The 27,552-nt window shown below is 40.8% G+C and overlaps 1 protein-coding gene across 2 annotated transcripts in view; it reads right to left on the bottom strand.

Moving 5' to 3' along the window:
* LONRF1 (LON peptidase N-terminal domain and ring finger 1) overlaps nucleotides 1-27,297 on the bottom strand; it is a 45,659-nt gene extending 18,362 nt beyond the window's left edge. Inside the window, exons 1-10 of one of the 2 annotated variants that reach the window (XM_032618372.1) lie at nucleotides 26,487-27,297; nucleotides 12,564-12,682; nucleotides 11,421-11,543; nucleotides 8,269-8,418; nucleotides 7,562-7,802; nucleotides 7,365-7,461; nucleotides 5,985-6,099; nucleotides 2,821-2,942; nucleotides 415-573; nucleotides 140-302 (exon numbers count right to left, since the gene is read on the bottom strand). In XM_032618372.1, coding sequence (XP_032474263.1) covers nucleotides 140-302; nucleotides 415-573; nucleotides 2,821-2,942; nucleotides 5,985-6,099; nucleotides 7,365-7,461; nucleotides 7,562-7,802; nucleotides 8,269-8,418; nucleotides 11,421-11,543; nucleotides 12,564-12,682; nucleotides 26,487-27,198 — 2,001 coding nt within the window. In that variant the 5' untranslated portion in view covers nucleotides 27,199-27,297. The remainder of the gene's footprint in view (nucleotides 1-139; nucleotides 303-414; nucleotides 574-2,820; nucleotides 2,943-5,984; nucleotides 6,100-7,364; nucleotides 7,462-7,561; nucleotides 7,803-8,268; nucleotides 8,419-11,420; nucleotides 11,544-12,563; nucleotides 12,683-26,486) is intronic. The other variant, XM_032618373.1, reaches the window with a different exon arrangement.
* Between the last annotated feature and the right edge of the window lie 255 nt (nucleotides 27,298-27,552).

Here is a 27,552-nt window from a genome sequence, read left to right as displayed (position 1 = left end):
ACTTGGAGCTAATCTGTATAAGTATTGTTGAGGGTCTCTGACAGGAAGAACTGGTTAATATTCCTATCAGCCTTTACGCGTGTACAATGCCTAGGACACAGTATACCAGAGCATGCTGAAAAAGAATAGTTTTTAATACCTTAACATCTTCCAGATATTCAATGTCTGCAGTGCAGTATCCATCTTTCATCCCTCTTTTTAAAACCCTAAACCGCTTTCCTCCAACTGTGTCAACCACAGACCTCCCATCAGGCAAGAAATGTACATTTCTAATTTGTAACATACAACCATAATCTGCAAAACTAAAGGAAAAACTCCAATTAATATCAAAGTTCAAGCAACAAACATGCAAGTTCTCAGCAATATTCAAAGAAAATTCCAGAATCAATAAAAATATTTACATAAAAAGCATACCTATTTTGTGTATCGCTGACACACATCCCAAACTGTTTAGTTCCAGTCTGTATACTTCTTCGAATCATCAATCTGTATCTTGGCTCAAATACATGAAGAGGGCAAGGCACAGTGGGGTAGGCCATAGTGCAAACAAATATCGGAACATTCTTGGTCAAGCTGAGGAAGAAAAAAGTTTCATTATTATGTATCAGGACATACAACAAAAATGAGTGAAGCCTGCAACAGTAATAAATAATAGGCAAATTCACTCTAAAATCAGGTGATTTTTACTCTTGGTAAGAAAAGGAATCAGCATCCTTTTCATTTAAGCTCATATTGATACAATATTAATCCTAAAAATCTGTTGGTGATCCTCTTACAAGTAAATTTGAATTTGATATACAGAGTTATCATACAGAGCTAAGTATCTTTATGAATCACAAAGCAATTGATTATAATTACTATTTTATATTAAAATCTGTTTAAAATATTTCTAACATGACAGAGTTAGTATACTTACTCTTATAGATAATAAGAAAACGTGAGGTCCCACAAAAGACAAAAAGCAAATCATTCAAAACTTTTAGGCATTAAAATATTTTCATACTAACAAAAACAGGTAATTCAATGAGCTAACATTTCTTCCAGATAATTAAAATGACAACACTGTTATTGCCAGATTGGCAAGAAATGTGAAGGATAGAGGCAGTGCGCAGCTTTGGCAAGGGTGTGGGAAAACTGGCAGCGTGAATAGCACAACCATGCTGAAGAAGAATCTGGCCATATGCATCAAATGCTTTCAAAAAGATTCATATCCTTTGAACCAAAAGGCTCACTTTTTTCCTGCAAGTACTATAAGAATGTTCAACATAGCACTGTGTATAGTAGCCAAAACTTAGAAGCAAAAAGAGAAGGCCAGTAAAACAAATTATGACGTAACCATAAAATGATACTATGTTTAAATGTTGAGATTAATGAGAAAAGTTACAGAAATGATAGGATTAAAATGATCCCATCTTTGTTTAAAATGTATTCATATACATTAAAAGCAGGAAGGATATATGCCGAAATGCCAATGATGATTACGTTTGGGTTACAGATTATGGCTCCCCCCCCGCCCCCAGCAAAACTTTTAAGTACCAGGGGATGAGCTACCCCTTAAAAGAATAGCCCTGTTAGTACACAGCAAGATTCCCTGAGGCTTCTCCATCACACTCAGCTTCCCTCACATCACTACTCTTTCTGTCATCCATGGATTTCACTCTTCTGTGAGGGATCTGGTCCTCTCACTATGTTTTAGTATTTCAAAAATACATCTGAAGCATTCTTATATCCCAGCTTTCTGCAGTGTTGGTCAAAAAGGCTTATAATCCTCACATCAGAATATTTTCTATCATAAAATCACACAATAAAATATCAGTTCCATGAGGAGACAAATCAATATCAACTTCTACAAACAAAAGATTAGAAACCTTTCTTCTGTTGAAGGTCACTAGCCCAATGAAGACATCTGGTAGACAGATATTGAAAAAGAAAATCTGCAAGCACAATTATTTTTTTCTTAGAAAGTTAGAAATATAAAATGTTTAATCTGTATTTTTTAAAAATAGAAACAGCATATAAAAATTACAATTTTGCTCTTTAGTGTCCAGTTAAAAGTAAGTGGGAAAAAAAGAGAGTTAAGAAATTAGAAACCCATGAAAGAAACTTGGACACTCAAGAAGAGACTGGTGAAAAGACATGTGGGGAAGAGAAAGGAAAAAGAAATGTAGAAGAAAGCAAGCTATACAGAGCAACAAAACCATGTCCAACCTACCCAGCCCCAATTGGCTTTTATGAGCTCTTACTAGTGGTACCACTGAATCCCAAAGTTACCACCAGGTTTTTCACCTTGCTGATACTAAGTCATTTCTGCTAACAGTCAGTAGCTTCATTAATTGAGAATTTAGCCCCTAAGTCACCCCTTCCAATTTCAGTCTCAGGCCTCAAGGTCCCACCCCCTTCAAACCTCTGATTGGCTAACCCTCCTGCCAATCCAGGCCATCTATCCTCCACCTTCCCCCTGCACCACCATGACTGATGCCTGAGGGATGCAGTTCCCAGCAACCACCTCACCCCTCTCCATTCCCAATTGATTCCAGGGCCTGATGTCACTGGAGGAAACCCCTCCTCCACCTAAAACACTGCTTCAGTGCAGAGAGCTGAGTCAGTCACTCCCAACAGAACATCTAGAAGTTACCAAATGAACTTTTAAAAACTTTTGTCGAGGACAGGGGAAGCTGGCCACTATTTGTTTAAAATACGCCTTTGACTACACTGGGTTGAACTAAAGACAGAACCCAGCTTGCCGTGAGGCTTCTCCTTACTATTTCAAAGCGTAGTAGTTCGTAATTTGATTGTTAATTTTTCTGAGAAGAAACTTACTGTGAGAGTTCAGCAGTTTCTTCATCATATATTTTTTTTCTCTCAGACAGTTCATCAGGCAGATACTTCACTATTAAATCTTCCAACAGCTGTGTGACACAGTACCTCCTATCTGCTAGATACTGAAAAACAATATTATTTTACATTCCAGTGCTTTTCTTCCTACAGTATAAAACAGGCAAAACAATTTAACTTGATATAGTAAAGCCTTTATTACATATTTATACAGTCAGTTCTGAATTAATTTAATTAGTGAGGGGGACCATTACAATGGATGGTGCTAAACAGGTAAACCTGCCTGAGGCTTAACTCAAGAGCATTAAAGACACATACTTGCAACCTGAACCAAGTTCTGTATATAAGACCCTTGTCTTGCTATGATCATACATCTTTATTAGCAGCAGTCAGCGCTGCCCTGCCATCTCCCACACCAAAGGCCAAGTTCCATCTCACAGTGCATGAGTATCTGAAACTACCATTTGAATTGAGAAACAAAAATAAGGAATGAAGAAAATGATGCATTTATTTGCCTTATTTAAGAAAAGCAAAACTACTCCTTTTTTGTCCCCCATTTCAGTGGCAGAGCTTCCAGGTAATTTTTCTTTCAGATTTTCCTTCCATTGTCATCCCACTATGACTAATGATCCCCTTATCAAGAGGCTGCTTTTTCTACGTGAGCCACTCTCTGTATAAAATGGTCCATTTGTGTCACTCCCTTAATACTCTGAACACTGCCACCCTCATGCATTTTTGTGTTATTCTCTCTTCCAACTGCCAAAAGCCATCTGACTATCCTTCAGGGTCTGGCTCCAATTCTACCTTTTGCATAAAGTGTTCCTTAGTTATTTTTTTGTCTCCCAAGAGTCCCTTACTTAACCCTTTACCATATAAAAGGCAGTTACCATACCCTGCACTATATTACATGGACAGGGATACATTATATCTCTGTAACTAAACTAAGAACTGCATAGGGCCAGGGACCAGGTCAGTGTGTGTGCAGGATTTTGGACCAAAAAAAACCCAAAAAAACAAGAAAAGCCCAATACCAATTTATTTAATAAAAGTAATGAGGAAAAACTCTTGGGAGACAATCACAAGATAAAGAGAAGCCAGCACCTTTTTCTCTGTAGATCCAGCAAAAAGTTTTGTCATTATCTGATGAAGTACAGAGTAGGAAATATGAATGGTGGGGAAATGGGTTATAGTAGTGGTTTTTAAGCTTTAGCATGAACCAGGGCTTGTTAAAATGCAGATTGCTGAGCCCCACCCCAGGGTTTCTGATTTAGTGGCTCTGGGGTAGGGTCTGAGAATCTGTATTTCTAACAAGTTCCCAGGGGATAGTTTATTATAAAATTAATCAAATGACAGATACTATAAAAGCAGTTTCATTACCATTTTCTATTAAATTAAGATGTTTTAAAATTTAAGACTCATATGTATTAAATTTGGAAAATACAGCCTCTCTTACAGTACTGGTAAGAATCTATTTTTGTACATTACTCGGGACCTAGGCAATTTGGCAATTGCTTTTAATAAGAGTCTTATAAATATATGGCCTTTGATCCAGTAATTCTCCTCCCAAGAATTTACCCTAAGGAAAGAGTCAAAGACACAAACCACAGTGTCAAAAGACACAAACCACAGTATGCTAAAACAAAACCAAACTTACATACCCAACAACAGGAAAATGTTACACCACTGGACTAGCATACTGCTACAAAAATCATGTCTTTAAAATGTATTCAAATGAAAAAATGAGCAAAATGAAATGACAAGTAGGAGAAGTAGAAAACTGTAGAGCATGTCAATTTTATCCTTGTACATATATATTTAGATTTTACCAATTATATTATACAGGGTGTGTTCAGGTCAGGACAAAGGATGAAGTTAGTTTTAAACAGTATGTTATGTTTTTAAATAATATCCTTATTTTATTTTCCTTAAAACTGAGAGAACTCTAAATTTAAAGCAATGTATCTAAATGTTAATCTGAAAAAAAGCATAATAAATATATGAATGTATCTAAAAACTCTGGAAAACCAGGAAAGACAGCATGTTTAGAGTACTTCAACTGAAAACATTGAGTATACTAGTTGAAATAACTAACAAACTCTTTAAGAAGGAAGTTTTTTAATCTTATGTTTCCTGACTTGAACATTGTTTATGTGGTTTTCTGTTTTACTACATATAGGCTTGCTATGCTATAACAATACATACATGCCATATGATATCTGTACAGAGCTATGTTTTCTGTATAGGAAATAACTGTATTTTCAATAGCAAAATGTTTTTTATCAATTTTTTAATTCACATTTGGAAGACACTTCTTTTCTTCAAACAATCCAGGGACAGAATCACTCTCCCTGATCAATGCTACCACTGCAACTGGAACTCAGAATTCGAAGGCTTTGGCCTCACCTTTGGGGACTTCAAGTCACTCAAGCACGACTGAGAGGGTGTTGCTCTCCCACTGATTATGGAAGATACCCACCTGAGATGCAGCTATTTTCCTAATGCAGGTGAATAGTGCTTTTCACTTCCTAGACAAGGAGGGATGTGGGAAGCTGTGCCTCCCTCTCTTCTCGCCAGGCCACCTCTTTCTAGAGCTGTGCTGTCCAATGCGGTAGCCACTACTCACATGTGCCTACTAAAATGTAAATTAATTATAAGATTAAACAAAATTTTAAATACAATTCCTTCTACACATGTGGCTGGTAGCTACCATGTTGGACAGCACAGATACAGAGCATTTCCATCAATGCAGAAAGTTCTACTGGACACAGTTGCTCCAGATGTTAAGGGGATTGGATTAGACCTGAAATCTAGCCTAAAAATGGTGGTGGGAGGCAGGGCAGTTGGGCTTCCCCAATACTGTCATCATTAAAATTCAGTAGATTCCTGACCAGGTACTTGACCACACCTCCTTTGTTTAAAAAATTAAGTAAGGGGTCTTGGCCTTCAGACCCTCTCTGCTTTCTCCTCCCCTCTCCAAACTCACTTTTCTCTAACACTAGCGTATGGGTAACAAAACAGAATCCCTTTTGGTCACTCAGCATATACAGTGTAACTTATTCTGAACCTATTAATCCTTGCTATGGCTGAATAAAATCAAACCATGTTGCTACACTTAAGACCAATAAACAGAGAAGCATAAAAATGTTTACCTCTTTTAAGCTTTCCTTACAAAGGGGACAGTATGGTGTGTGATCTAAACAACGCTCAAGACAATTCTTACAGAATGAATGTCCACAAGGGGTTGTTACTGGCTCAAAAAACAACCTGAAATCAACCAAAATACATGTTAGTTTTCACAATAAACTCCATTGGAAAAAGTGAACAAACTAATAATGGAACCATAACACTAATCTCTCTTTACAGTAGAGGAGGAAGAAGGAGGGTCTGGTGGAGGAGGGTCTGGTGGGCAGGAGGGGAGAGAAGGGGCAGTGGTAAATATGAGTATATCCTCCTGAAGCGTATAAAGCTCACCATCCACAGAGGTACCCTGCGCTGGGGGCCTGGAGCTGTACTAACATAACTGCCACTCACATGTGGCTATGGCGCCCTTGAAATGGGGCTGGTCCAAACTGAGATGTGCAGTGCATCTAAAATACACACCAGATTTCAAAGACTTAGTGCAAAATTAATGATGTAAACTATATCATTAATAATTACTCATTCGTTTTTGTACAGATTCTTATTTTATCATCACTTTAAAATCTTAACAAGCTTATAAAAGCCTTACAAAAATAATCCACTAAATTACCACCATTGAATCCTAAAGAAATAGGAGGCTGAATATTCAAACAATATGGAAAAACTAATTTTTCTTACATTATAATTATTTCCTGAAACATGATACTTTGGAAGTTCCTAGAAGTACTGTTAGATGTATAGGTACTTCAGAAATCATCTGGGTCTAATCCCCTCGCCTCACAGATGAAGAAGCCAAGACTCAGAATTAAGGGACTTCCTCAGAAATACCTCTCATCACCCCTGGCCTGGTGTGGACAGTGCCGGGTGCTTTACACCATTCCCTTGCCTCCAGCACAGTTTATGTACCTGGAAAATGTTCTTTTTAAACTATCTGTCTTAGAATTACAAGCATTCTACATAATGGAAATCCTTATCCAATGTTAAGATATATAAACAAGATAGAATCACATACACACAACACACCATTGTATTCTTACCCAAATCTAAAACCATGGAGTCTCAATAATAACATGTAGAGCTTTTATAGTACTTTACAATTCCCCAGATACTTCTTATATTTTAGTCATCTGATTCTTACAAGACTGCAGTTTAGGCTATGCAAACCCTGACCCCACTTTCTAAGTAAGGAAAAGCTAAATAAGGTTCAGAGATTACATTATTTGCCTAAGATGTGAAAGGGAAACCTGGGACTAAAATTCGTATCTTTTGATTTTTAATCCACTGTTCTGTTACTTCACATTGCCTATTATTACAGAGTAGATTACCTTTACTCTGTACTTTATTTACATTAATATAAAATATTCATCTTTTATAAAATTGTACATACTTACCTCATGCAGAGAGAACACTCAAAATCTGAGACATCTATTAATTCTTCTGGGATGTCACCGTAAGTTAATGAAAACGTACAGACTTCACTGGGAGTTTCTATTAAAACAAAGAGATGGGGTTATCTTCTTTAGGAAGAAGTTTGAAGGCCATGCTAAATAAATCAATGTGTTTTATATGAGTGCAGTGAAATTTTTACCTCCCTGTCTTTTCAGCTTATTTCTTCCATCTTCATTTACAATCACATCCTGGTCTAAGAGAGACAGCTTTCTTTTCAGCAGAACACCTTGCTCTTGAACAGAGAGTGAAAGTTCTGAGGACACTCTTTTTAAACAATCCTCTCTGGCAGGCATGTCTGTCGAATTTACAGCCTGTGCTGACCGAGCATGGTTTAGGCTTCCTTTGACAGGCTCTGAAGTGACCTCTGCTATTTCTTCATTCTACAAAAAAAATACAACAAATAAGGGTAACTAACTGTATTTCTTTACTATCCTTATTCTCGCCAGAACCAAACTGAAATTCTGATGTCTTAAAATGTTCATTTTATTGTTCATTTAAACAGCACCAACTTTTAATTCTAAAACCCTGGCAAGTAAGTGATTTTTACCAGTACTTAGATAGCCCTGGACATCAAGCTGGCTTACATCATAATAAGGTTAAAGCAGTTATGCTAATATCATTCCTACTCCAAGGAAACTGAAATAAATACAATGTTCTATATTTTCCAAGAGACTGAAAGTTTTCTGACATTGAATGACCTAAATTTGTGATTAATGAGCATATACTTTACATAAAAGTTTTCAGTATAAAATAAAAGGCCACAGATGAAATCCTATTAAGACAACACCTACTAGGTTTAAAGTACCTAAACAGATTGCCCATGATTATCTTTACTCACCCCCTTACCTGCTCTGGGCTAAGTTCACTGGCACAATGAGACTCTTCTATTACTGAAGCAAAACCAAAAGGTTTGTTTTTAATACATGGTAATGAACTCCAGGAAGAGTCCTTCAGGCCTTCTTTTAAGTTTTCAGGTGACAATAAATCACATAAAATCTGTAAGAGAAATATTATAAAGAGTAATGAAAACTATAAAATATTCGGTTGAGGATAATTTAATATAAAGTTACCTAATATTTAAGAATTTGGGGGAAATTTGTAGCAAATAACTTCATATGGAGTATAATCTACAAAAATATCAAATTACTATATCATACACCTAGAACTAATAATATTCTGAGTCAGCTATCCATCAGTTTAAAAGAAAGAAAACTTGTAGCCAACTTTATTTTTAATGAGCAGGGAAGGAACAGGTTAAGTAAAAAGCAGAACTTCCATATTGATTAAAAAGTCTTGCAAAACCAAGGTGTGCCTCAGTGGGGTCAAATCACCTCAAGTAAATGATTCAAAAGGAAGGCACGGGGTGGTGAGTTTGGTAGCCTGAGAAGGTACCCAAGGTAAAGGCTGACGTTTTATTTATTTATTTACTTTAGCCGCACCCCGAGGCATGTGGGATCTTATTAGTTCCCCGACCAGGGATCAACCCATGCCCCCTGCGTTGGAAGCACGGAGTCTTAACCACTGGACCGGCAGGGAAGTCCAAGGTTGACGTTTTAATATGAGGTTTGTAGAAAGAAGAGATCTTAAGAGAAGTGGAAAATATTACCTTTGAACATCAGTGAGTCCTATCCTGTCAAAATAGTTCATGGTTCATCCCAATGTATATTTTAAGGTGGACTTAAGAGTGTTTATGTGAACTTGGACTTTTAACTACTAAACTCTAAAATTCCATGTGTTTACGCTGAATTTAGTTTCTCCCTGAACAAGTGACCTGCACAGTCAGTCACCACTGCCCAGCATTATTTGTGGCACCAAATGGCAGCTGTCTGATATGAGAGGCAGCTGCAGTATCAAAATCTTGGGTGCTTCTCCCAGGAGTATGTCTACAACTCTCAAAGAAACGGGGGTGGTTAAGACGGAGGAAGAACCTGGCTACAAGGAAATGAGAGGGATTCAAATTTGTTTGCTTGTCGCATAAGCTGTGTGTATATGTACAGCAGACGATTTCTTAAAGCTTCAATTTGGAGGTTTGGCTTCTCAGCTGTACTGTCTCTCAATACACAAAACTCAGAGTTTTTCATGAGTCTTTACAATGTAATTAAAAAGGAAATATATACAATGTAAACAAAAGTGTGTGTATCTGTAGGTGCTCAAGCAATACCCCATCTAATGAACAAACATTTTAAAATTTGGGTATGGTTTTACATTTCCTGATTTTAAAAAAAGGTATTAAACACACACCCACCCTAGAACACAGCAACTCCACTCCTAGGTATCTACTGAAGAGATATAAAAACATATGTCCACAAAATGACTTGTATAAGAATGTCCATAGCATCAACTGGAAACAATCCAAATGAAAATTGCCACTAACTGTGACTATCACAAACTGTGGTGTGTTCATACAATGGGATACTTGGTAAACAATCAAAAAGAAAAAAATTACTGGATGTATCTCAGAAACATTATGCTGAGCAAGAAAAGCCAGACACAGAAGAGTATGTGCTGTATGATTCCACGTATATGAAGCTCTAGAACAGCAAAACGATTGTATGGTGATAGAAATCTGAACGGTAGTTGCCTCTGGAAGCAGGGAGATCGGGGATTTGCTGGAAAGGAGATGAGGGAACTTCCTAGGATGATGGAAATATTCTATATCTTGATTGGGGTGCTGTTACATGACTGTATAAATTCTCAAAACTCACTGAACTGTAAAATCCATGCATTTTATTGTATGTAAATTGTACCACAATTTACCAAAAAAAGTACTGAGGAAAAATACATATTTCAAGGCAGTAGGTATTTTGCATTCACCTGACCTTATCAACGAACAAACAAATATTTACAGAAGTATAAGGATATCCAGCAGCATGGAAAATGCAAAATCATAAACCCTTAAAAAGTCTGCAATCTCACCAGGGCAATCACCCTAGCAAAGAGAACAGTCAGAAAACACACAACAGTAAACCATTTTTTGTTAAATCAGTGGGCTAGAACATGCATGCAAACAAACCTTATAGAGGATATAGCAATGTTAGCTGTATTTGTAAGGCATTTGGAATCTGAGAAAAATTTCAAAATTCTCATACTTCAGGGTACATAAGAATCTCCCAAGGTGCTTGTTAAACTATGCCCCAATTCCGGAGATTCTAATTCCAAAGGTCTGTGGTAGGGCCCAGGAATCTCTGTGTTTACCAGGCACCCGAGATGATTCTGAAAAAAAGCCACACTCTGAGAAACACTATGAAGGTAATAAATAATGTGGCATCTTTGGGGGACATCGAGGGGAGCATCTCATGACAGGGCACTGAAATTATATTAGGGTAGATTTCCCCAAAACATTTTTCAAAGACTCTAGTCATCCCAGATGCTCTGTGGGTAAATCTGGCAAAAGCTGAATGCTGTTGTCATGCTAGCAAAGCAAAAACTCTTGACAAAATCCGAAGAAATCTGTTTGGTTCGACCCAATGTTTTCCAAAGTCATTTGATCGGAGAACCCCCTTCCCTTTTTCCTTTTAATTAACACCTACTGACACATCGCTGAACAAACTTTGGAAAGGGATGTATGCAGTACTGAGAATATTAAGGCAAAACAAATTGAGTGGGGCAATACCACTGGCAACCATGGAAAGCAAGCAAAGTTGAGACCTGAAATGAAAGGCAAAGGAAGCCAATAAAAATTCCTGGGCAGGAACATCACGACAACAGTGTTTAATTAAGGATGATTAGTCTGGCTCCCATGGAACAAACTATTAGAGAACATCTAAATTTAACTAGGCAAAAATAATGCATTTAACTATCTCTGAATGAAATGTTTTGATTTCGGTAAGAATTCAGTATGCTAATAAGTATATAAGCCTGAAAACTACTTGTCAAATTGCTACTGAATTTGACTTATGGACACTCCTTATGTTCTTACCCAAGATTCTAACTGGCATTTGTAAAAAGACCTGTGTCGTAGCCCTACCTTGAAGTATTATAGTTGGTAAACTGATTACCTTTTCTACTTCTAGCTTTGCAGGTGCGAAATCTTCATCAAGCGCTAAGCACTGAAGAAACAGTTGTAAGGCATCACCTAAAAAACCAGCATCATGGAGGACTTTTCCTTTCCTGAAGTAGACCTTCAATAAAAGCACATATACATGACTTTTATGGATGGAATTGTTTTTTAAAAGAATCAGTATCAAGGGGAAAACAAAAAGAAAGTCTGCTTGGAAATACTCATTTTGAAACTCTGACTGACTGAGGAGGCCCAAGCATTCTAAAGGCATATTTACACCCTGCCCTGGAGAGGCACCTACAGGGGAGCTGAGGCCCAGAAAGTGACTTCAAAACCACATTTCTCATTATATCCCTTCAGTGATAAGTCCAGAGGGTTCTTTCTTTTTAACAGTTGTAAAGCTGTCCGTACAATCGTTTTCCCTCTTAACATTCATTGGACTTGTACTAACCAGTCATGCCATCATGGAATTTTGAATCATTTTCCTTATTAATTTATAACTTTCAGAGCATCCTTACTATACTGTCCTCAAAGGCACAGCTTTGAATGGAGGAAAAAGTCACATAAAAAAATGACTTCTAGCTTAAAGAATATATATGGGAGATGGACTAATTTGCCTTGGCAGTTTGATAAAAAGGAGAATTAGTAAACTGATTATATATTATATACATGCCACAAGTCCTTTTTTAAAACAGCATGGGCAAGGCAACCTCCTTTGACCCCATCTACCACAGTTAACCACAGCCTAATCATCCAGTTCCCATCACAATGCCTCAGTCAACTGTTCAGCCACAAGGACCGCTTCTCTTTCCCTTGATAAAACCTCCTCCATTGATAACCAGTTTGGATCCAGCTCTGCAATAGGGCCAGTTGTGTCTCTTTGAGGAAATGCTGTATATTAAAGTCTGTTTTTTTCTGTGCCTTGAATTCAGGTTGTTCTTTGGTTAGGAGACAAAGGTTTCTTATAGTTTAAAAAACTGTCATGATATTCATCCACTCAAAATATTGACCTTAGATTTCTAGAACTCTATATTTAAAGAATCACCCAATCCATTCCATTATAACTTATAACCATAACTGAATGCATATTCCCTGCAGTTGAAATTTGTAAATGTATGCAAATGTAAGACAGCAATTTTACCTCAGGCCAATTTGGCAGTTGAAAGAGAACTGCATTTAAATCTTCTATGGCTGCTTTAAACTCTCGCAGACCAGCATATGATTCAGCTCTGTAAATTTTCAGAGTCAAGTCGCTGGGCTCTGAAATAAATATACTATGAAGGTTTGATTATTTTTAAAAGATTATTGTATGACCCACAAAATACATCATACTAGATTACGAACTGACTCAGTGATTCTAGTCAGTAACCACCAAAGCAAAGGCAGTGAGTGAACCAAGCACTGTACAGGTGCAACCCACTAGTATGTTACAATTTATAATTTATATCAAATCCTTATGAGTAGATTATTTTAGTGGAGGAAATTATGCTTTTTAAAAAAACTGAAAATATTTTTATAATATGAATAATCATCCCTAAGAAAATGTTTTCTTAAAATAGGTCATTCTGTTAAAATTTAAAAGACTCATGTCTTAGATGTTTAGAAGATTTGCCTTTTTGTGGTAAATCTTACTTTTTTATACCAATTTTGAAATCCTATTTATAAATGACCATATGTGTAATCAATGCACATGGGATCCCATAGTTACAAAGACTGACCAAGGCACGGTCTTAGGAAAGTACACAGTGATCCTGCTTCTGGAGGAAATGGGTTGATAAGACTCAGTTTTTTTAAGAGGAAAAACATTTTTAATTCCTGCTATTAGCAAAAATAGTATTGGACAGTCCCCAGACAGATTTAATTTCAAATATTTCAGGGAAAAAAGCTGTGTTGATAATTTCACTATGTTCTCCATCACTACTTGAGAAACTAAACTAGTATCCAACTGCACTCAAAATTTCAGACAGTTGGTTCATTTATGATACTACAATCAATTACTACAGGTACATAGATTGTAAAACTGAAGTCTAGGCCAGAAACTAATTTTCAGTACATCTACAGATGACATAACTTGAGTCTTCTTTGAAAGCTATTCATCTTTGGAGGCTTCCAAAATTTTGTATGCTTATAAAACAAAGCATTCATTGTGGGAAGGGTGTAAAGACCCATAATGCCTCATTCAAAAAACAAAAACTATAATAAAATAAAACTCATTAATAGCTCCCTGATTTACTCTAGATTTTTTTTTTTAATTATTTATTTTTGGCGGCACTGGGTCTTTGTCGCTGCACGTAGGCTTTCTCTAGATGCAGCGAGCGGGGGCTACTCTTCCTTGCGATGTGCGGGCTTCTCATTGTGGTGGCTTGTCTTGTTGCAGAGCACGGGCTCTAGGCACACGGGCTTCAGTAGCTGTGGATTGCGGGCTCTAGAGTGCAGGCTCAGTAGTTGTGGCGCACAGGCTTAGTTGCTCTGCAGCATGTGGGATCTTCCCGGACCAGGGCTCGAACCTGTGTCCCCTGCATTGGCAGGCAGATTCTTAACCACTGCACCACTAGGGAAGTCCCTACTCTAGTTTTTAAATCATTGCTTTTCTACAGATAAATCTAGATTAAACAATTAAATTAGGCCTTTTTCAGTTGCTGGTACTTGAGAACCCGAATTTTATTGTTCCCTCAGATTTATACCAATGAAAAATTTTCAAGAATAAAATTAATATTTCATGAAAATATTTCTTACTTCCTCAGTAGAAAAAGACACATCTGGCATATTACATGTTTTGTTTCTTAAAGCAATATAATTGTAAATCATTATCTTTGAACAAAAATGCATAGAAACTGAAAGCTCCATGTGATTACTCAATCAAGAATGAAGAGTCCAAGCTAGACCCTGAGAGGGTTTAAAAGATTTTACTTTATCCATGTCTTCGAGGAGCTTACAGTCTCATTAGAAAATTCTATTTTCTTGTGAAATGGCACCATGTGATCCTGATTTCACAAGCACAACTGGAGTTCAGGAAACAGAGCAGTGTGTGCCAGACCAGTCCAAGGAGTAAGCAGTCACTACAGCAGCATCCAAACCCTTGAGCTGGAGAGGACGGTGACCAGGACGTGCACGGCTGGGTGCTTCCAACAGCATTCTTGGGACCCCGCCTGTGCTCCAGCACCTCCAGAGACAGGGGGTTCACGGTCACAACAAGCAGCCCACTCCACACACGGATCCCTCACTGGGCTTTTTATCTTCTCACATATTTTTTACAGCAAGTCCCCACGGCATGACACTTGACACAGTACACATTCGGACCTCGTAACGCACCCTCTGATCAAGGCCTCGCGGCTCAGTGGTGCCCTTTACGCAGCTTCTCTAGGGCAGCACTGAGGGAAGGGGAGGAGGAGACCTCCGCCTTTAAAGCACCCAGTCAATCTACAACGCTTCTCCCCTCTGAGGGAAGCAAGAAAGGACTGTGCTCCTCTCATCTCAACACAGAAGCACTCAGGCTATCCAGACTCCCTGGAAAGCTAGTGTCTACTGGGATTAGAAAAGAGGTGGACCCCATGAAGAGACGAGAAGAGGATCATATTTTAAAACTCCTGCTCCCCAAATCCTCATAGGTCATGTTTTTATTGAGAACTTCAAATGTCAATGGACATTTTTTTTTTTTTTTTTCAGTACACGGGCCTCTCACTGTTGTGGCCTCTCCCGTGGCAGAGCAAGGCTCTGGAGGCGCAGGCTCAGCGGCCATGCCTCACGGGCCCAGCTGCTCCGCGGCATGTGGGATCTTCCGGGACCTTCCCGGACCGGGGCACGAAGCCGTGTCCCCTGCATTGGCAGGCGGACTCTCAACCACCGCGCCACCAGGGAAGCCCAATGGACTACATTTGAATGACTGTTTGGGTGGGAAAAACCCCACCTCATCAATTGAGTTCACACTCTCCAATATGTTTTAAAAGAGATTAGGGCTACCCCACTTATTTCCTGCAGATCCTTCTTAATTCAAAAAAAGAGCCAAATGCACTAATTGGGGCCCTTCGAATATGCTAAGGATACAGAATGTCTGCCCTCCGTATCCACTTTTGCGAAAAAGGCAACTGAAAAAGAACGCCATCAGCCTGGCATGTGTGTGATTAACTCAGGTGTGAAACAGGCGACAAACATTTACTGTCTGCTTCCTACCTGGCCCTGCCGACGCTGGAATGAACTAGTCACCTCACTGCACAGGCCACCAGGTGGGCCTGCCTCTCAGTCCACAGCTGCAGGTATGCAGTGCCTGGCACATTACAGACTCAGTTTGTTGGAAAAATGAAGAAGTATAAAGGTGGGGTTTGGGCTAAGTGTACTGAGCATGATTTAAATCCTACATCTAATTTTCTCATTCTACCTCCAGGTGCATCAAATTTCCAACAGCCTGCTGTGTTTTTCCTCAAGTTCAGTACACTTCTCACCCCCCACCCCCCAAACAAGGTGTCTGGTCACTATATTCTGTAACACTGACGTCCCAAATCAAACTCTTAACCGTGGTCAATTTTACTTCCTCTAATATTTCCCAAATCCATCCCTGGTCTCTTCCAATCCTACTGCTAACTGCCTTAGTTTTGGCTTCCAGAATATCATTAAGACTATTGTAGCAGCTTGCTCACTGCACCCCCTGCCTCCAGTTTTACCTATATCCCCACCATCCACAGATGAATAGGCATTTAGCACAACATCCCAGTTTCTCCCTGCCTGGGTCCTGCCCATCTCTCCAGCCTTATTTCCCATCATTATGAGCCTCCCAATTGACTCCAACAAGACCTAGCTGCTCACTCAGCCCCATGCATGCCTTTCTACTCACATCTCCTCCTTTCTTCACAGAGCTTCCTCATCATTCTTTGTGAGACCACCTCAAACCAACTCCCCTCAGTCTGGATAACTTTTTCTAATCCAGTAAGACTCGGCTCACCAGTCTCTTCTCCAAGACGCTTTCCTTTGCGTCTAGTGCCACTCAGCATCCCATAAGGATTCAGAGCATGAGCCTGGAAGCCAGACTGCCTGGGTTCAACTTCTGGCTCCTCCACTCACTCGCTGTGAACTGGGGCAAATTGGCAAACCCCTCTGTACCTCAGTTTCCTCAGCTATAAACCTGAGTTTTTGTCCACCTATGGTCAATTAATCTACGACAAAGGAGGCAAGACTATACAATGGAGAAAAGACAGTCTCTTCAATAAATGGTGCTGGGAAAACTGGACAGCTAAATGTAGAGAATGAAATTAGAACACTCTCTAACACCATACACAAAAATGAACTCAAAATGGATGAAAGACCTAAATGTAAGACCTGATACTATAAAACTCTTAGAAGAAAACACAGGCATAACACTCTGACATAAATTGCAGCAGTATCTTTTTAGATCCACCTCCTAGAGTAATGGAAAAACAAAAATAAGCAAATGGGACCTAATTAAACTCATAAACTTTTGCACAGCAAAGGAAACCATAAACAAAATGAAAAGACAACCCACAGAATGGAAGAAAATATTTGCAAATGAACTGACAAGGAATTAATCTCCAAAATCTAGGAACAGCTCATACAGCTCAATATCAAAAAAACAAGCAACCCTATCAAAAAATGGGCAGAAGATCTCAATAGATGGTTCTCCAGAGAAGACATACAAGTGCCCAGAGGCACATGAAAAGGCTAATTATTAGAGAAATGCAGATGAAAACTACAATGAGATATCACCTCACACCAGTCAGAATGGCCATCATCAAAAAGTCTACAGACAATAAATGCTGGAGAGGATGTGGAGAAAAGGGAACCCTCTTACACTGTTGGTGGGAATGTAAATTGGTACAACCATTATGGAGAACAGTATGGACGTTCCTCAGAAAACTAAAAATAGAATTACCATACCATCCAGCAATCCCACTCCTGGGCATATATTCAGAGAAAACGATACATACACTCCAATGTTCACTGCAGCACTATTTACAACAGCCGGGACAGGGAAGCAACCTAAATGTCCACTGACAGATGAATGAGTAAAGAAGATGTGGTACATACATACAATGGAATACTACTCAGCTATAAAAAAGAATGAAATAGTGCCATTTGCAGCAACATGGATGGACCTAGAGATTATCATACTAAGTGAAGGAAGTCAGAGAAAGACAAATACCATATGATATCACTTATATGTGGAATCTAAAAAAAATGATACAAATGAACTAATTTACAAAACAGAAACTTAGAAATCAGACTTAGAAAGCAAACTTATGGTTACCAAAGGGGAAAGGTGGGGGAGGGATAAATTGGGAGTTTGGGATTGACATATACACACTACTATATTTAAAATAGATAACCAACAAGGACCTACTGTATAGCACAGGGAACTCTACTCAATATTCTATAATACCCTAAATGGGAAAAGAATTTGAAAAAGCATAGATATATGTATAAATGAATCAATTTGCTATACACCTGAAACTAACACATTGTTAATCAACTGTATTCCAATATAAAATAAAAAATTTAAGGCTTCCCTGGTGGCGCAGTGCTTGAGAGTCCGCCTTCCGATGCAGGGGACACGGGTTCATGACCCGGTCCGGGAAGATCCCACATGCCTTGGAGCAGCTAGGCCCGTGAGCCATGGCCGCTGAGCCTGCGCGTCCGGAGCCTGTGCTCCGCAATGGGAGAGGCCACAACAGTGAGAGGCCCGCGTACCGCAAAAAAAAAAATAATAATCTACCCCAAAGGGAAGAACTGAACTAATTTTAGGCAGACTTTTTTTTTTAAAAACATCTTTATTGGAGTATAGTTGCTTTACAATGTTGTATTAGTTTCTGCTGTATAACAAAGTGAATCAGCTATACGTATACGTATATCCCCGTATCCCCTCCCTCTCGCGTCTCCCTCCCACCCTCCCCATCCCACCCCTCTAGGTGGACACAAAGCGCCAAGCTGATCTCCCCGTGCGATGCACTAAGCACACTTCTTTAAGGCAAAAATATACACAAAGAAGCAAGGGCAAGAATTTAAGTTACGTGAGATGATTTTTTTTTCAGCTAATACAGTTATTTGATAACAACAACAAACTATGTACTGTTCTAAATAATTTACAACCTTCAGAACAATCCTATGTGGGTATAACATTGTCCATATTTTTATAGATAAAGAAACTGAGTACAGAGAGTTTAAGTAATTTGCCCCCAAGATCAAACAGCTCGTAAGTGGTGGATTCTAGATGCTACCTCCAAGCTGCCTGGCTCCAGAGTTCTATGCTAATAACAGGGGAGAGAGGGAGAGAGGGGAGGGGGGGAGGGAGGGAGGGAGGGAGGGAGAGAGAGAGAGGGAGGGAGGAGAGAGAGGGAGGGAGGAGGGGGGGGGAGGGAGAGGGAAGGAGGGATGGAGGGAGGGGGGAGAGAGGGAGAGGGAGAGGGAGAGGGAGAGGGAGAGGGAGAGGGAGAGGGAGGGAAGTAGGGAGGGAGAGAGAGGGAAGGAGGGATGGAGGGAGAGGGGGAGAGAGGGAGGGAGGGAGAGAGGGGGAGGGGGGAGAGAGAGTTAATGTGTGCAAAGTACTTAGAACAGGGCTTGGTATATTTTAAGCACTATTTTAAGTGTTTGCTATTATGATTGTGTTCCTTTACTGTTTGTGAGCAGCATTCATTTAATTTTAAAAATCTGTTTTTGAGCTCCCTCCATTATTTACTGTCTCTGTATCCTTTGATAAATGTTTGCTGAACCAGGGGAAATTCATTAAAATCTGTCCCCTTGAGCTCAATTCATGCCCTCATTTTCTCTTCTCTTCAACCCAGTAATATTGTGAGTCATTAGGCAAATAAAAAGACTGAAATAAAATTCTGCTACAATGAGGAAACTAGTTTTAAGTTGACCAAGGTCCCACATGGGCTGTGGAGGGAGAGTTCTCCAGAGTGCTGACTCTTCATCTGTTTTCCAGTACGTGATGGGTAGTAATAGGACTGTACACATCATTTATTTCATCTTCAAGAAACTTGTTTTGAATAACAGAAGTTATAAAATATTTAAACTTTGAAAAATACAGAAAATTAAGAATTAAAAATCCTTTTCCCACCACAAAGAAATTTATTAAAATCTGTCCCCTAAAGTTCCTCAATTCTTGCTCTCATGAATTGAGAAATAACCAGTACTGGCATATAACCTGTACTTTTTATGTTTGTGTAGATTACATTTTTAATGTACAGTTTTATAAAATATACCATATATATATATATACCATATATACTGTGTATAATCTGCTTTTTCTGTCAATGTAATTATATCCACAAGATTTTTAATGGTTGCAAACTATTCCACTATGTATACCATCTATTTGAAAATTCCCTATTACTTCTAATTTTTGCTAATATAAAAATTCATTACTATATAGTTCTTTGCTATACTGCAATGAACATATATCTGTAAGCTTTTACATATCAGTTTATTTCCTTATTTTCTATAAAGTTGAGTGACTGTGTAGAAAGTTATATAGATATACAGTCCTCAATACATTCTGCTCACCCTTCTTTTATAAAACTTTATTTTACACGCCCAGAAGCTGTGTATTTGTTTCCTAGGAAAACACAAATGAAAATAGCATTTTTTTTAAGCATCTTTATTTGGAGTATAATTGCTTTACAATGGTGTGTTAGTTTCTGCTTTATAACAAAGTGAATCAGTTATACATATACATATGTTCCCATATCTCTTCCCTCTTGCGTCTCCCTCCCACCCTCCCTATCCCACCCCTCTAGGTGGTCACAAAGCACCGAGCTGATCTCCCTGTGCTATGGGGCTGCTTCCCACTAGCTATCTATTTTACGTTTGGTAGTGTATATATGTCCATGCCACCCAGCATCATTATTTTTATGTGCATTTTTTCCAGTGAGTTTGACCTTTAAAACTATTTATTGGCTATTTGGATTGTTCATGTGTAAGTATTCCTCTCGAGTGTCTTTTTTCTTAGATATTTATATGTTGAGCTGTTTCAGGAATTCCAATGGCTAACTGAAATACCAAATTTCTTTGCTTCTATTTCTTTGTCACGTTCAGTACGGTAGAACTTGGTTATCACAGTTAAACTAAGAGCTGCCAATTGACAAGTTGTTAGTGATTGATTAATAAAGTCCAGGAATAGTAGGCTGGCATACTAATTAAAATCATAACCATTGGATTCAGAAGATCTGGCTCCAGATCCACTTTGGACAGTTTACCTAACTCTCTGAACCTCAGTCTCCTCACCTATAAAATGCTGGCGATACCTACATCTTGACTGTTTTGTGGACGAAATAAGATAGTGCATGTTAACGGCTAACATAGTGCCTGGCACAAGAGTGTTCAATAAATAAGTTACTGTCAATATTACAAAATATTTCAAAACAAGTCGATTGATAAAGAAATGACATTAGCTCTTGATACAAGGTATTAGAAAAGTATTTTCTATCTCTTTTACCCAAATAAACCTTAGCTGGATGAGAAATATCTTTAGGGATCAGTAACGCAGGTTGGACAAAAGGAGGGGAATCAAAAAAGAAAAAAGAAAATGATGATCTTATCCTACCAAAGAAAGAGAAAAAAACTGAACAGAAACTTCTGCCTTACATTTTAGAGTTCTCTTAAGTCATTCACCTTCTACAGTTAAACCTAACAATTTTGAAAAGTATCTTTACAATGTAAGAGGCAGAATACTATACAAATTTGTTAAAAATTACACTTGAATATATCTAAACCTCTTAGAAATATTCCACTAAATAGAAAAACAATTCTGAATAAACCAAAGGTTAATATAAAAATAATGAGAAATCTATAATAACTGAGTTTTGATAAATCTTTCATCATTTGATGAATTAAAAAAAGTAAAAACATGGAAATTATTTAAAACACAGCACTTAAGAGTTATTTATATACCCCCTTTTCAACTGTAACAATAAGAATAAGCTGTTATAACTGATCTTTATAGTAACCCTGAGGCACTGCAAAAATCCTTCAAGTGACTTCTGAATTAAAGGAAAGATGAATCACAGATATACTGGATATAGGCTCAGTTTGTTAGAAATCAGTTAAGCAATAAGCCCCTTTCCTGGTGATTTTCAATACTGTAAATACCAATTTGCTGCAATTTTAAAAGAAACAAGAAATACAAACTTTATAAGGACAGGGACTTGATTTTGCTCACCTCTGTATTTCCAGCATCTAAAACAATGCCTAGTATGCAGTAAGCACTGAATAAATACTCGTTAAATTAATAGCAAGAACACCTAAGATTTATGTTTTATATGCTAATTTTTAAAATCAACTTCAGTCTTAGAAGCAATATTCACATGCCCAATTTCTGCTTTCAGTTGCAACTCAGTTGCTTGCTTGCCTTTAAAAAGTCACTTAAAATTCTTGGAGCTCTTTTCTTCAGTTCTAATTTGGTTACTTATTTGCCTTAAAAAAAGTCACTTAAAATTCTTGGAGCTCTTTAATCTGTGAATTAGGAGTACTAATACATGCTCTCCTGTCTCACATGATCTTTTGTAAGAATCAGTTAAGATAATGGAAGTGAAAATACTCAGTGAAGTATAAAGCACCATATAAATGTCAATGTTTACTGTTTCAGGTACTTTGCAGAATAAGTTAGGGCATATATAAGTTTACTGATGAATTAAATTCAAATCTCTTCATGTTAACCTAGTTGACTAAGATATTAAAAACCCTTTACATTTTCTTTAAATGTATTCAGTATCTACCTATAATTTGACTTACCTTTTTATAACGAAAGCCCTGCAATGTCTATATTTTATTGATGTATGCTAAAATGTTACTACTAATTAACATATGCAGGCGAGAATCAGGATTTAACCCTCACTCTGGTAATATTAATGTGGTAGAGAGAAAAGAGCAGGACTTGACATTATAAGATTTAGATTTCAATTTTAGCTAAATCACCTTCTTGCTGGAGCACAAATTTTACATTTTAAAAATATTTTAATTTTTACTGAGTATTTATCCATCAGGCACCATTCAAAGCACTTCACCTGTTTTGACTCTTAATTCTCACAACAGCCCTAGGCTGTTGTTATGGTTGCTATCTTTCTATGAGGTAGACACTATTTTCACTTTTCAGATAAGGAAAGCAAAACAGGGAGGTCAGACACAGGCCCAAGGCCAGAGAGCAGGTGGATGCCGAGCTGTGATTCAAACCCAGGTCATCAGACACCAGCATGCACAGCTCTAACTACTAGGCTGTACTGCATTCTCTAACCCTATGTGTCTCAATTTCCCTCTGAGGATAATGGTACTCCACAGGATTCTTTATGACAATGAAATGACAAAGAATTTAAAAATACTTGGTAATAGTCAAGGACCACATAATTAATATTCAAAACAAAACTTTCCTTCTCCAAGTATTTCAAATAAAATATTCTCCTCCTTACGACTTTTATTTTTTTTTAACCAGTTCAAACTGTAAATTATACTGTTCTGTTGGTGTTCTTTTGCGGGGGAGAATGGCACGTCAGTGTAAAAATTCATTAAAAATAAAAGGAAGAGGGACTTCCCTGGTGGCACAGTGGTTAAGAATCCACCTGCCAATGCAGGGGACACGGGTTTGATCCCTGGTCCGGGAAGATCCCACATGCCGTGGAGCAACTAAGCCCGTGTGCCACAACCACTGAAGCCCACAACTACTGAAGCCCGCACGCCTAGAGCCAATGCTTCGCAAGAGAAGCCACTGCAATGAGAAGCCGGCGCACCGCAGTGAAGAGTTAGCCTCTGTTTGCTGCAACTAGAGAAAGCCTGCGCGCAGCAACGAAGACCCAACACAGCCAAAAATAATAAAAACAAAAAGGGAAAAAATCTTTATTGAAAAAAAATAAAAGAGAGCACAGCAAAGTTGCATTATTTCAAAAGACTCTTAAGTATAAAGGTTCAATGCAGAAAAGACTTACATAATCTCCTTGAATACTAAAAAGACAAAGTTATGAAACATCTGAGAGTTAATACCAAAAGATCAATGGATTAAATGTTATCTAAATATATTTCAGTTCAACAGAAACTTATGTAATCTCAATGGGAACGTTCTGATTTTGGCAAAGGTTTTCTAACTTTCCTTTCTTGTTGACAGGGATTAAATTTGGATGTGTGTGGGCTAACTGTAGACTATTTTTTCTAGTTAATAGTATTTGTTTCATTGTAACAATTATACGAAGAAATTATAGTGAAGGTCTTTTTCCATTGTTAACAATAATGAAAGTATCTTAAGTAACTACAGCTGTATAATTATATAAATACATTTCAAATGCCTGGCTCTCAAAAATTTAAAGCTTAACTCTACAAATACATTTATAACTCTACTAAACCTTTTTTATTTATGCCCATAAACTGTTAAACACATAATATCTGTACTTTACCAACTATAATTTGTTAGCTCTAAGATTTTTTCCCTCCTATTTTGCACTAAAAATTCAAAGGATGAAAAAAGTTATCCTCATTAGTACCATTCAGACACATTTTTGATTATGGAATTAATGATTTCTGAAAGACCTAAAAATGAGGGGAAAACAGACTGATGAGGTGAAAGTCAGGAGACTTGGGTTCTAGTCCTGCAAAAGTAGAATTAAGCAGCTGAGTGGACAGAATTCCCACATGCAGGCTATGCAAACTGAAAAAAGGAGAAAGAATAGATCTTTCAGTCTTTTTCTGTTAAAAATAATATCCTCAACCCCAGGCCCCAAATCTTCTTTAATTAAAAGATTATTGGTCATAGAACATTAAGCTAAATCTTAATTAGTAAATGTACTCCATGTTCTTCCATGGATTAGGACCTGAGTTCTTACGAAATGCCTAATTTAAGAGGTCAAACCACTAAATCAGTGGGAGTTAATACTGAACAGGGCTGTCAGTAAGTTTCATCCTTTATTTTACACTAGTGACAAAAAAATTCCTTGGAAATTTATGTTAAACATTTTCATTGGATGAGTTATACCGGTAGGATGAACCCTGGTCCAACATTTAGGAGGAATGGAGGACATGGTGTTGCCTCCACAATGAGCTGGCTGTGTGTGACTGTGGACAAGTCATTTCACTGCTGCAGCTTCTGCTTCATTTAAAAAATGAGGACCAGGCTTCCTTGGTGGCACAGTGGTTAAGAATCCACCTGCCAATGCAGGGGACACGGGTTCGAGCCCTGGTCTGGGAAGATCCCTCATGCCGCGGAGCAACCAAACCCGTGTACCACAACTACTGAGCCTGCGCTCTAGAGCCCGCGAGCCACAACTACTGAGCCCACGTGCCACAACTACTGAAGCCCGCGCGCCTAGAGCTGGTGCTCCACAACAAGAGAAGCCACCGCAGTGAGAAGCCCGCGCACCGCAGCGAGGAGTGGCCCCCGCTCGCCGCAACTAGAGAAAGCCCGCGCGCAGCAACAAAGACCCAGTGCAGCCAAAAATAAATAAATTAAAAAAAAAAAAAAAAGGAGGACCATGTCCTGGATGGTCTGTACTTCACCATTCATACTCTCTTCACCCAGAGAGGCTGAGTTGTATTGGAATTTTGCATTCCAAATAGTTCTCTTTTGTTTTGGATCTATCATTCTATTTTATAACTGCTACTCCCCATAAAGATACTGAAAATATGCCAAGTTTGTGCTTTGAACTCTAAAGGTATTAAACAGCTCAACACAGTTAACTAGCTCAAAGTGACTGGGCACTTAGTGTAAAAGACCTACAACAAGATACTTTCAGTTACAGTTTATAAATGCACCTCATACTTAGCATCAGTTTATATTCTGGAAGTCTGTTTTCTTGGGGATTATTTCCCCAAGTGTTATTCCATGCCTGTATAGACCTTAGTCTTGAAATATGCTTACTTAACACAAGGCTTAACAGTGACAAAATTGACATTTGGGGCCTGATCTTTGTGTGGGAGATTGTCCCGTGCATCGCCGGATGTTGAGCAGCATCCCCGGCCTCTACCCACTAGATGTACCAGCACCACTCCCACATGGGGTGGCAACCAAAAATCTCCCTAGATATTGTCCCAGATAATGTCCCCTGGGGCTGGGGGGCGGGCAGTAAAATCCCCCTGGTAGAAAACCACCGAATTAAAGAACAACTCTTAATTTTACACAGCGAACTAACTCCGGCAATGTCCCTTTCCACAGCCCAAAAAGAAAAGTGCTAGCCTAAGTTAGGAGGCCGAAACTGCTTCTTGGAGGCGAAGAAACAGACAAAAGATCTTCAAGGCCTTTTCCCCACAGCTTGATCAAGAGTGGAAAGGGAAACAAGCGTGGCAACGAACTCGATCAGAGGCTGACTCTTTATCTTTACCGTGAACTAGGTGTTTTCGAAAGTAAGCACGCGTGTGCTTCTGAAATAAGCACGCCCTGACACACACGGGGAAATCATCAAGAGGAAGCAGGGCGGCAGGCATTTTCAGCTAAGACTGGAACAACCCGGAGCACCTCCGCAGCCCGGCGGCCCACGGGGCCTCCGGGTGCGGGGTGCGGGCGCCGAGCTCCTGCCACGCCCACCGGACGTCACACGTTACACAACGCCCCCCGCCCCCCGCTTATGCAATTCTGCCTCCAGCGGTTTCCAATTGCCCCGGTGACTTTTGTGGGAGACCAAGGTATACGTTGCACACCCAGCCTCGTCTGGGGATCCTCTCCCCGCCCCGGCTGGCGTCTCCCCGTGGCGGACCCGGCCCGGCCCGGCCCGAGCGGCCAATTACCGGAAAGAGCGCGGCAGGAAGAGAACAGCCGCTCAGGCTCGCCCAACTCCCTCCCCATCCCGCGCTCGGGCGGCCTCGCCCGGCCACCCGCGCCGCGCCGCGCCGCTCCGCTCCGGGCGCGCCCGCCACAGCGCCAGGCCGCAGCGGAGGGAACCCCGCGCCGCGTCACAGTCGGCTCGAGGGCGATCCCCACTGTGACCGAAGCACCCTGGGGCGCCGCCCCCTCCCACACCCTCCAGGACCCCAGACCCGACCCGCGAGCGGCAGCCGGCCTCGGGAAGCCTCCCGGGGGCGTAGACGAGTTCGTGGCCGCCCGCCCGTCGGGGAAAGGAGGGTGGGGTCGCGGGGCCCGCGCGGTCACCTGTTCGCAGCTCCTCGCAGGCGGCGGCCAGGGCCTCCCGGTAGCGCCCCTGGTGCAGCAGCTCCCCGAGACGCCCGGCCGCCCGGGCTCTCTCCCGCTCGCCCGGGAACCACTTTTCGGCCAGGTGGTTGAGAACGACGCTGGTCCTGAAGCCCGAGGCAGCGATGGCGGCGGCCAGAGGCGGCGGCCGCGGGGAGGTCCCCTCAGCATCAGCGGCCGCGGCGGGCGGCAGCCGGTCCCGGCAGAGGCGGCAGCGGGCGCGGAGCTCTCTCCGCAGGCAGCGGCGGCAGTAGCTGTGGCCACAGGCCACGGTCACCGGCTCGCTCAGGAAGCCCCGGCAGCCCAGGCAGCTGAGCAGCCCGCCGGCGCCGGGGTGGGCGCCCTCCGCCGGGGTCGCGCTCCAGCCCAGCCCGTGGCGGAGCCGGTAGTTGAACACCAGGCAGTCCACCAGGGTACCGAGGCACTCGGGCCTGACCGGGGCCCCGCGGCGCAGCGCCGCCGCGTACGCCTCCAGCGCTCCCTTCAGGTGGCCGCCCAGCGCCAGCAGCTCGCCCCGGCGGAGCAGCAGCTCCCAGCGCTCCGACTCCGCGGCCGCGCGCTCCAGCCGGTCGCCGCCGCCGCCCACTCCCCAGAACCGGCCCCGGCTCCGCGGACGGGGATCCGCCTCCTGGCTCTCTCCCTGGGAGCTCCTCGCTACGACCGGAGAAGACATGGCCCGCAAAGGATTGCTCCTCCGCCGCCGCCGCCACGGTCCCGGAGCCTCCGGGGCGCGCGGCTCCGCACGCGGCCCGCGAGCAGGGGGGCGTGGCGCGCGGACACAGCGGGGCGGCGCGCGCCCGGGAAGCCCCGGGGGCGGGGCCTGGCGGGCGCGGGCGGGGCGGGACCGGGCTGCGCGGAGGCGCCCGGGACTCCCCCACACTCTCCCCCCCTAACCCCCGCCCCGCGACCGGGTCCCCGAGGAGCCTACCGCCTGTCCAGCCCCTCCCGAAGCCCCTCCAGGCGGGAGACGCGAGGTCAGATGATCTCCCAGCGGGGATCTAATTGGCCTCTCCGAAAGAAGGGCCTG

This window comes from Phocoena sinus, chromosome 21 (genome assembly GCF_008692025.1).
Source record: "Phocoena sinus isolate mPhoSin1 chromosome 21, mPhoSin1.pri, whole genome shotgun sequence".
Classification (NCBI taxonomy): domain Eukaryota; kingdom Metazoa; phylum Chordata; class Mammalia; order Artiodactyla; family Phocoenidae; genus Phocoena; species Phocoena sinus.
This window is presented reverse-complemented; position numbering and strand designations above follow the sequence as displayed.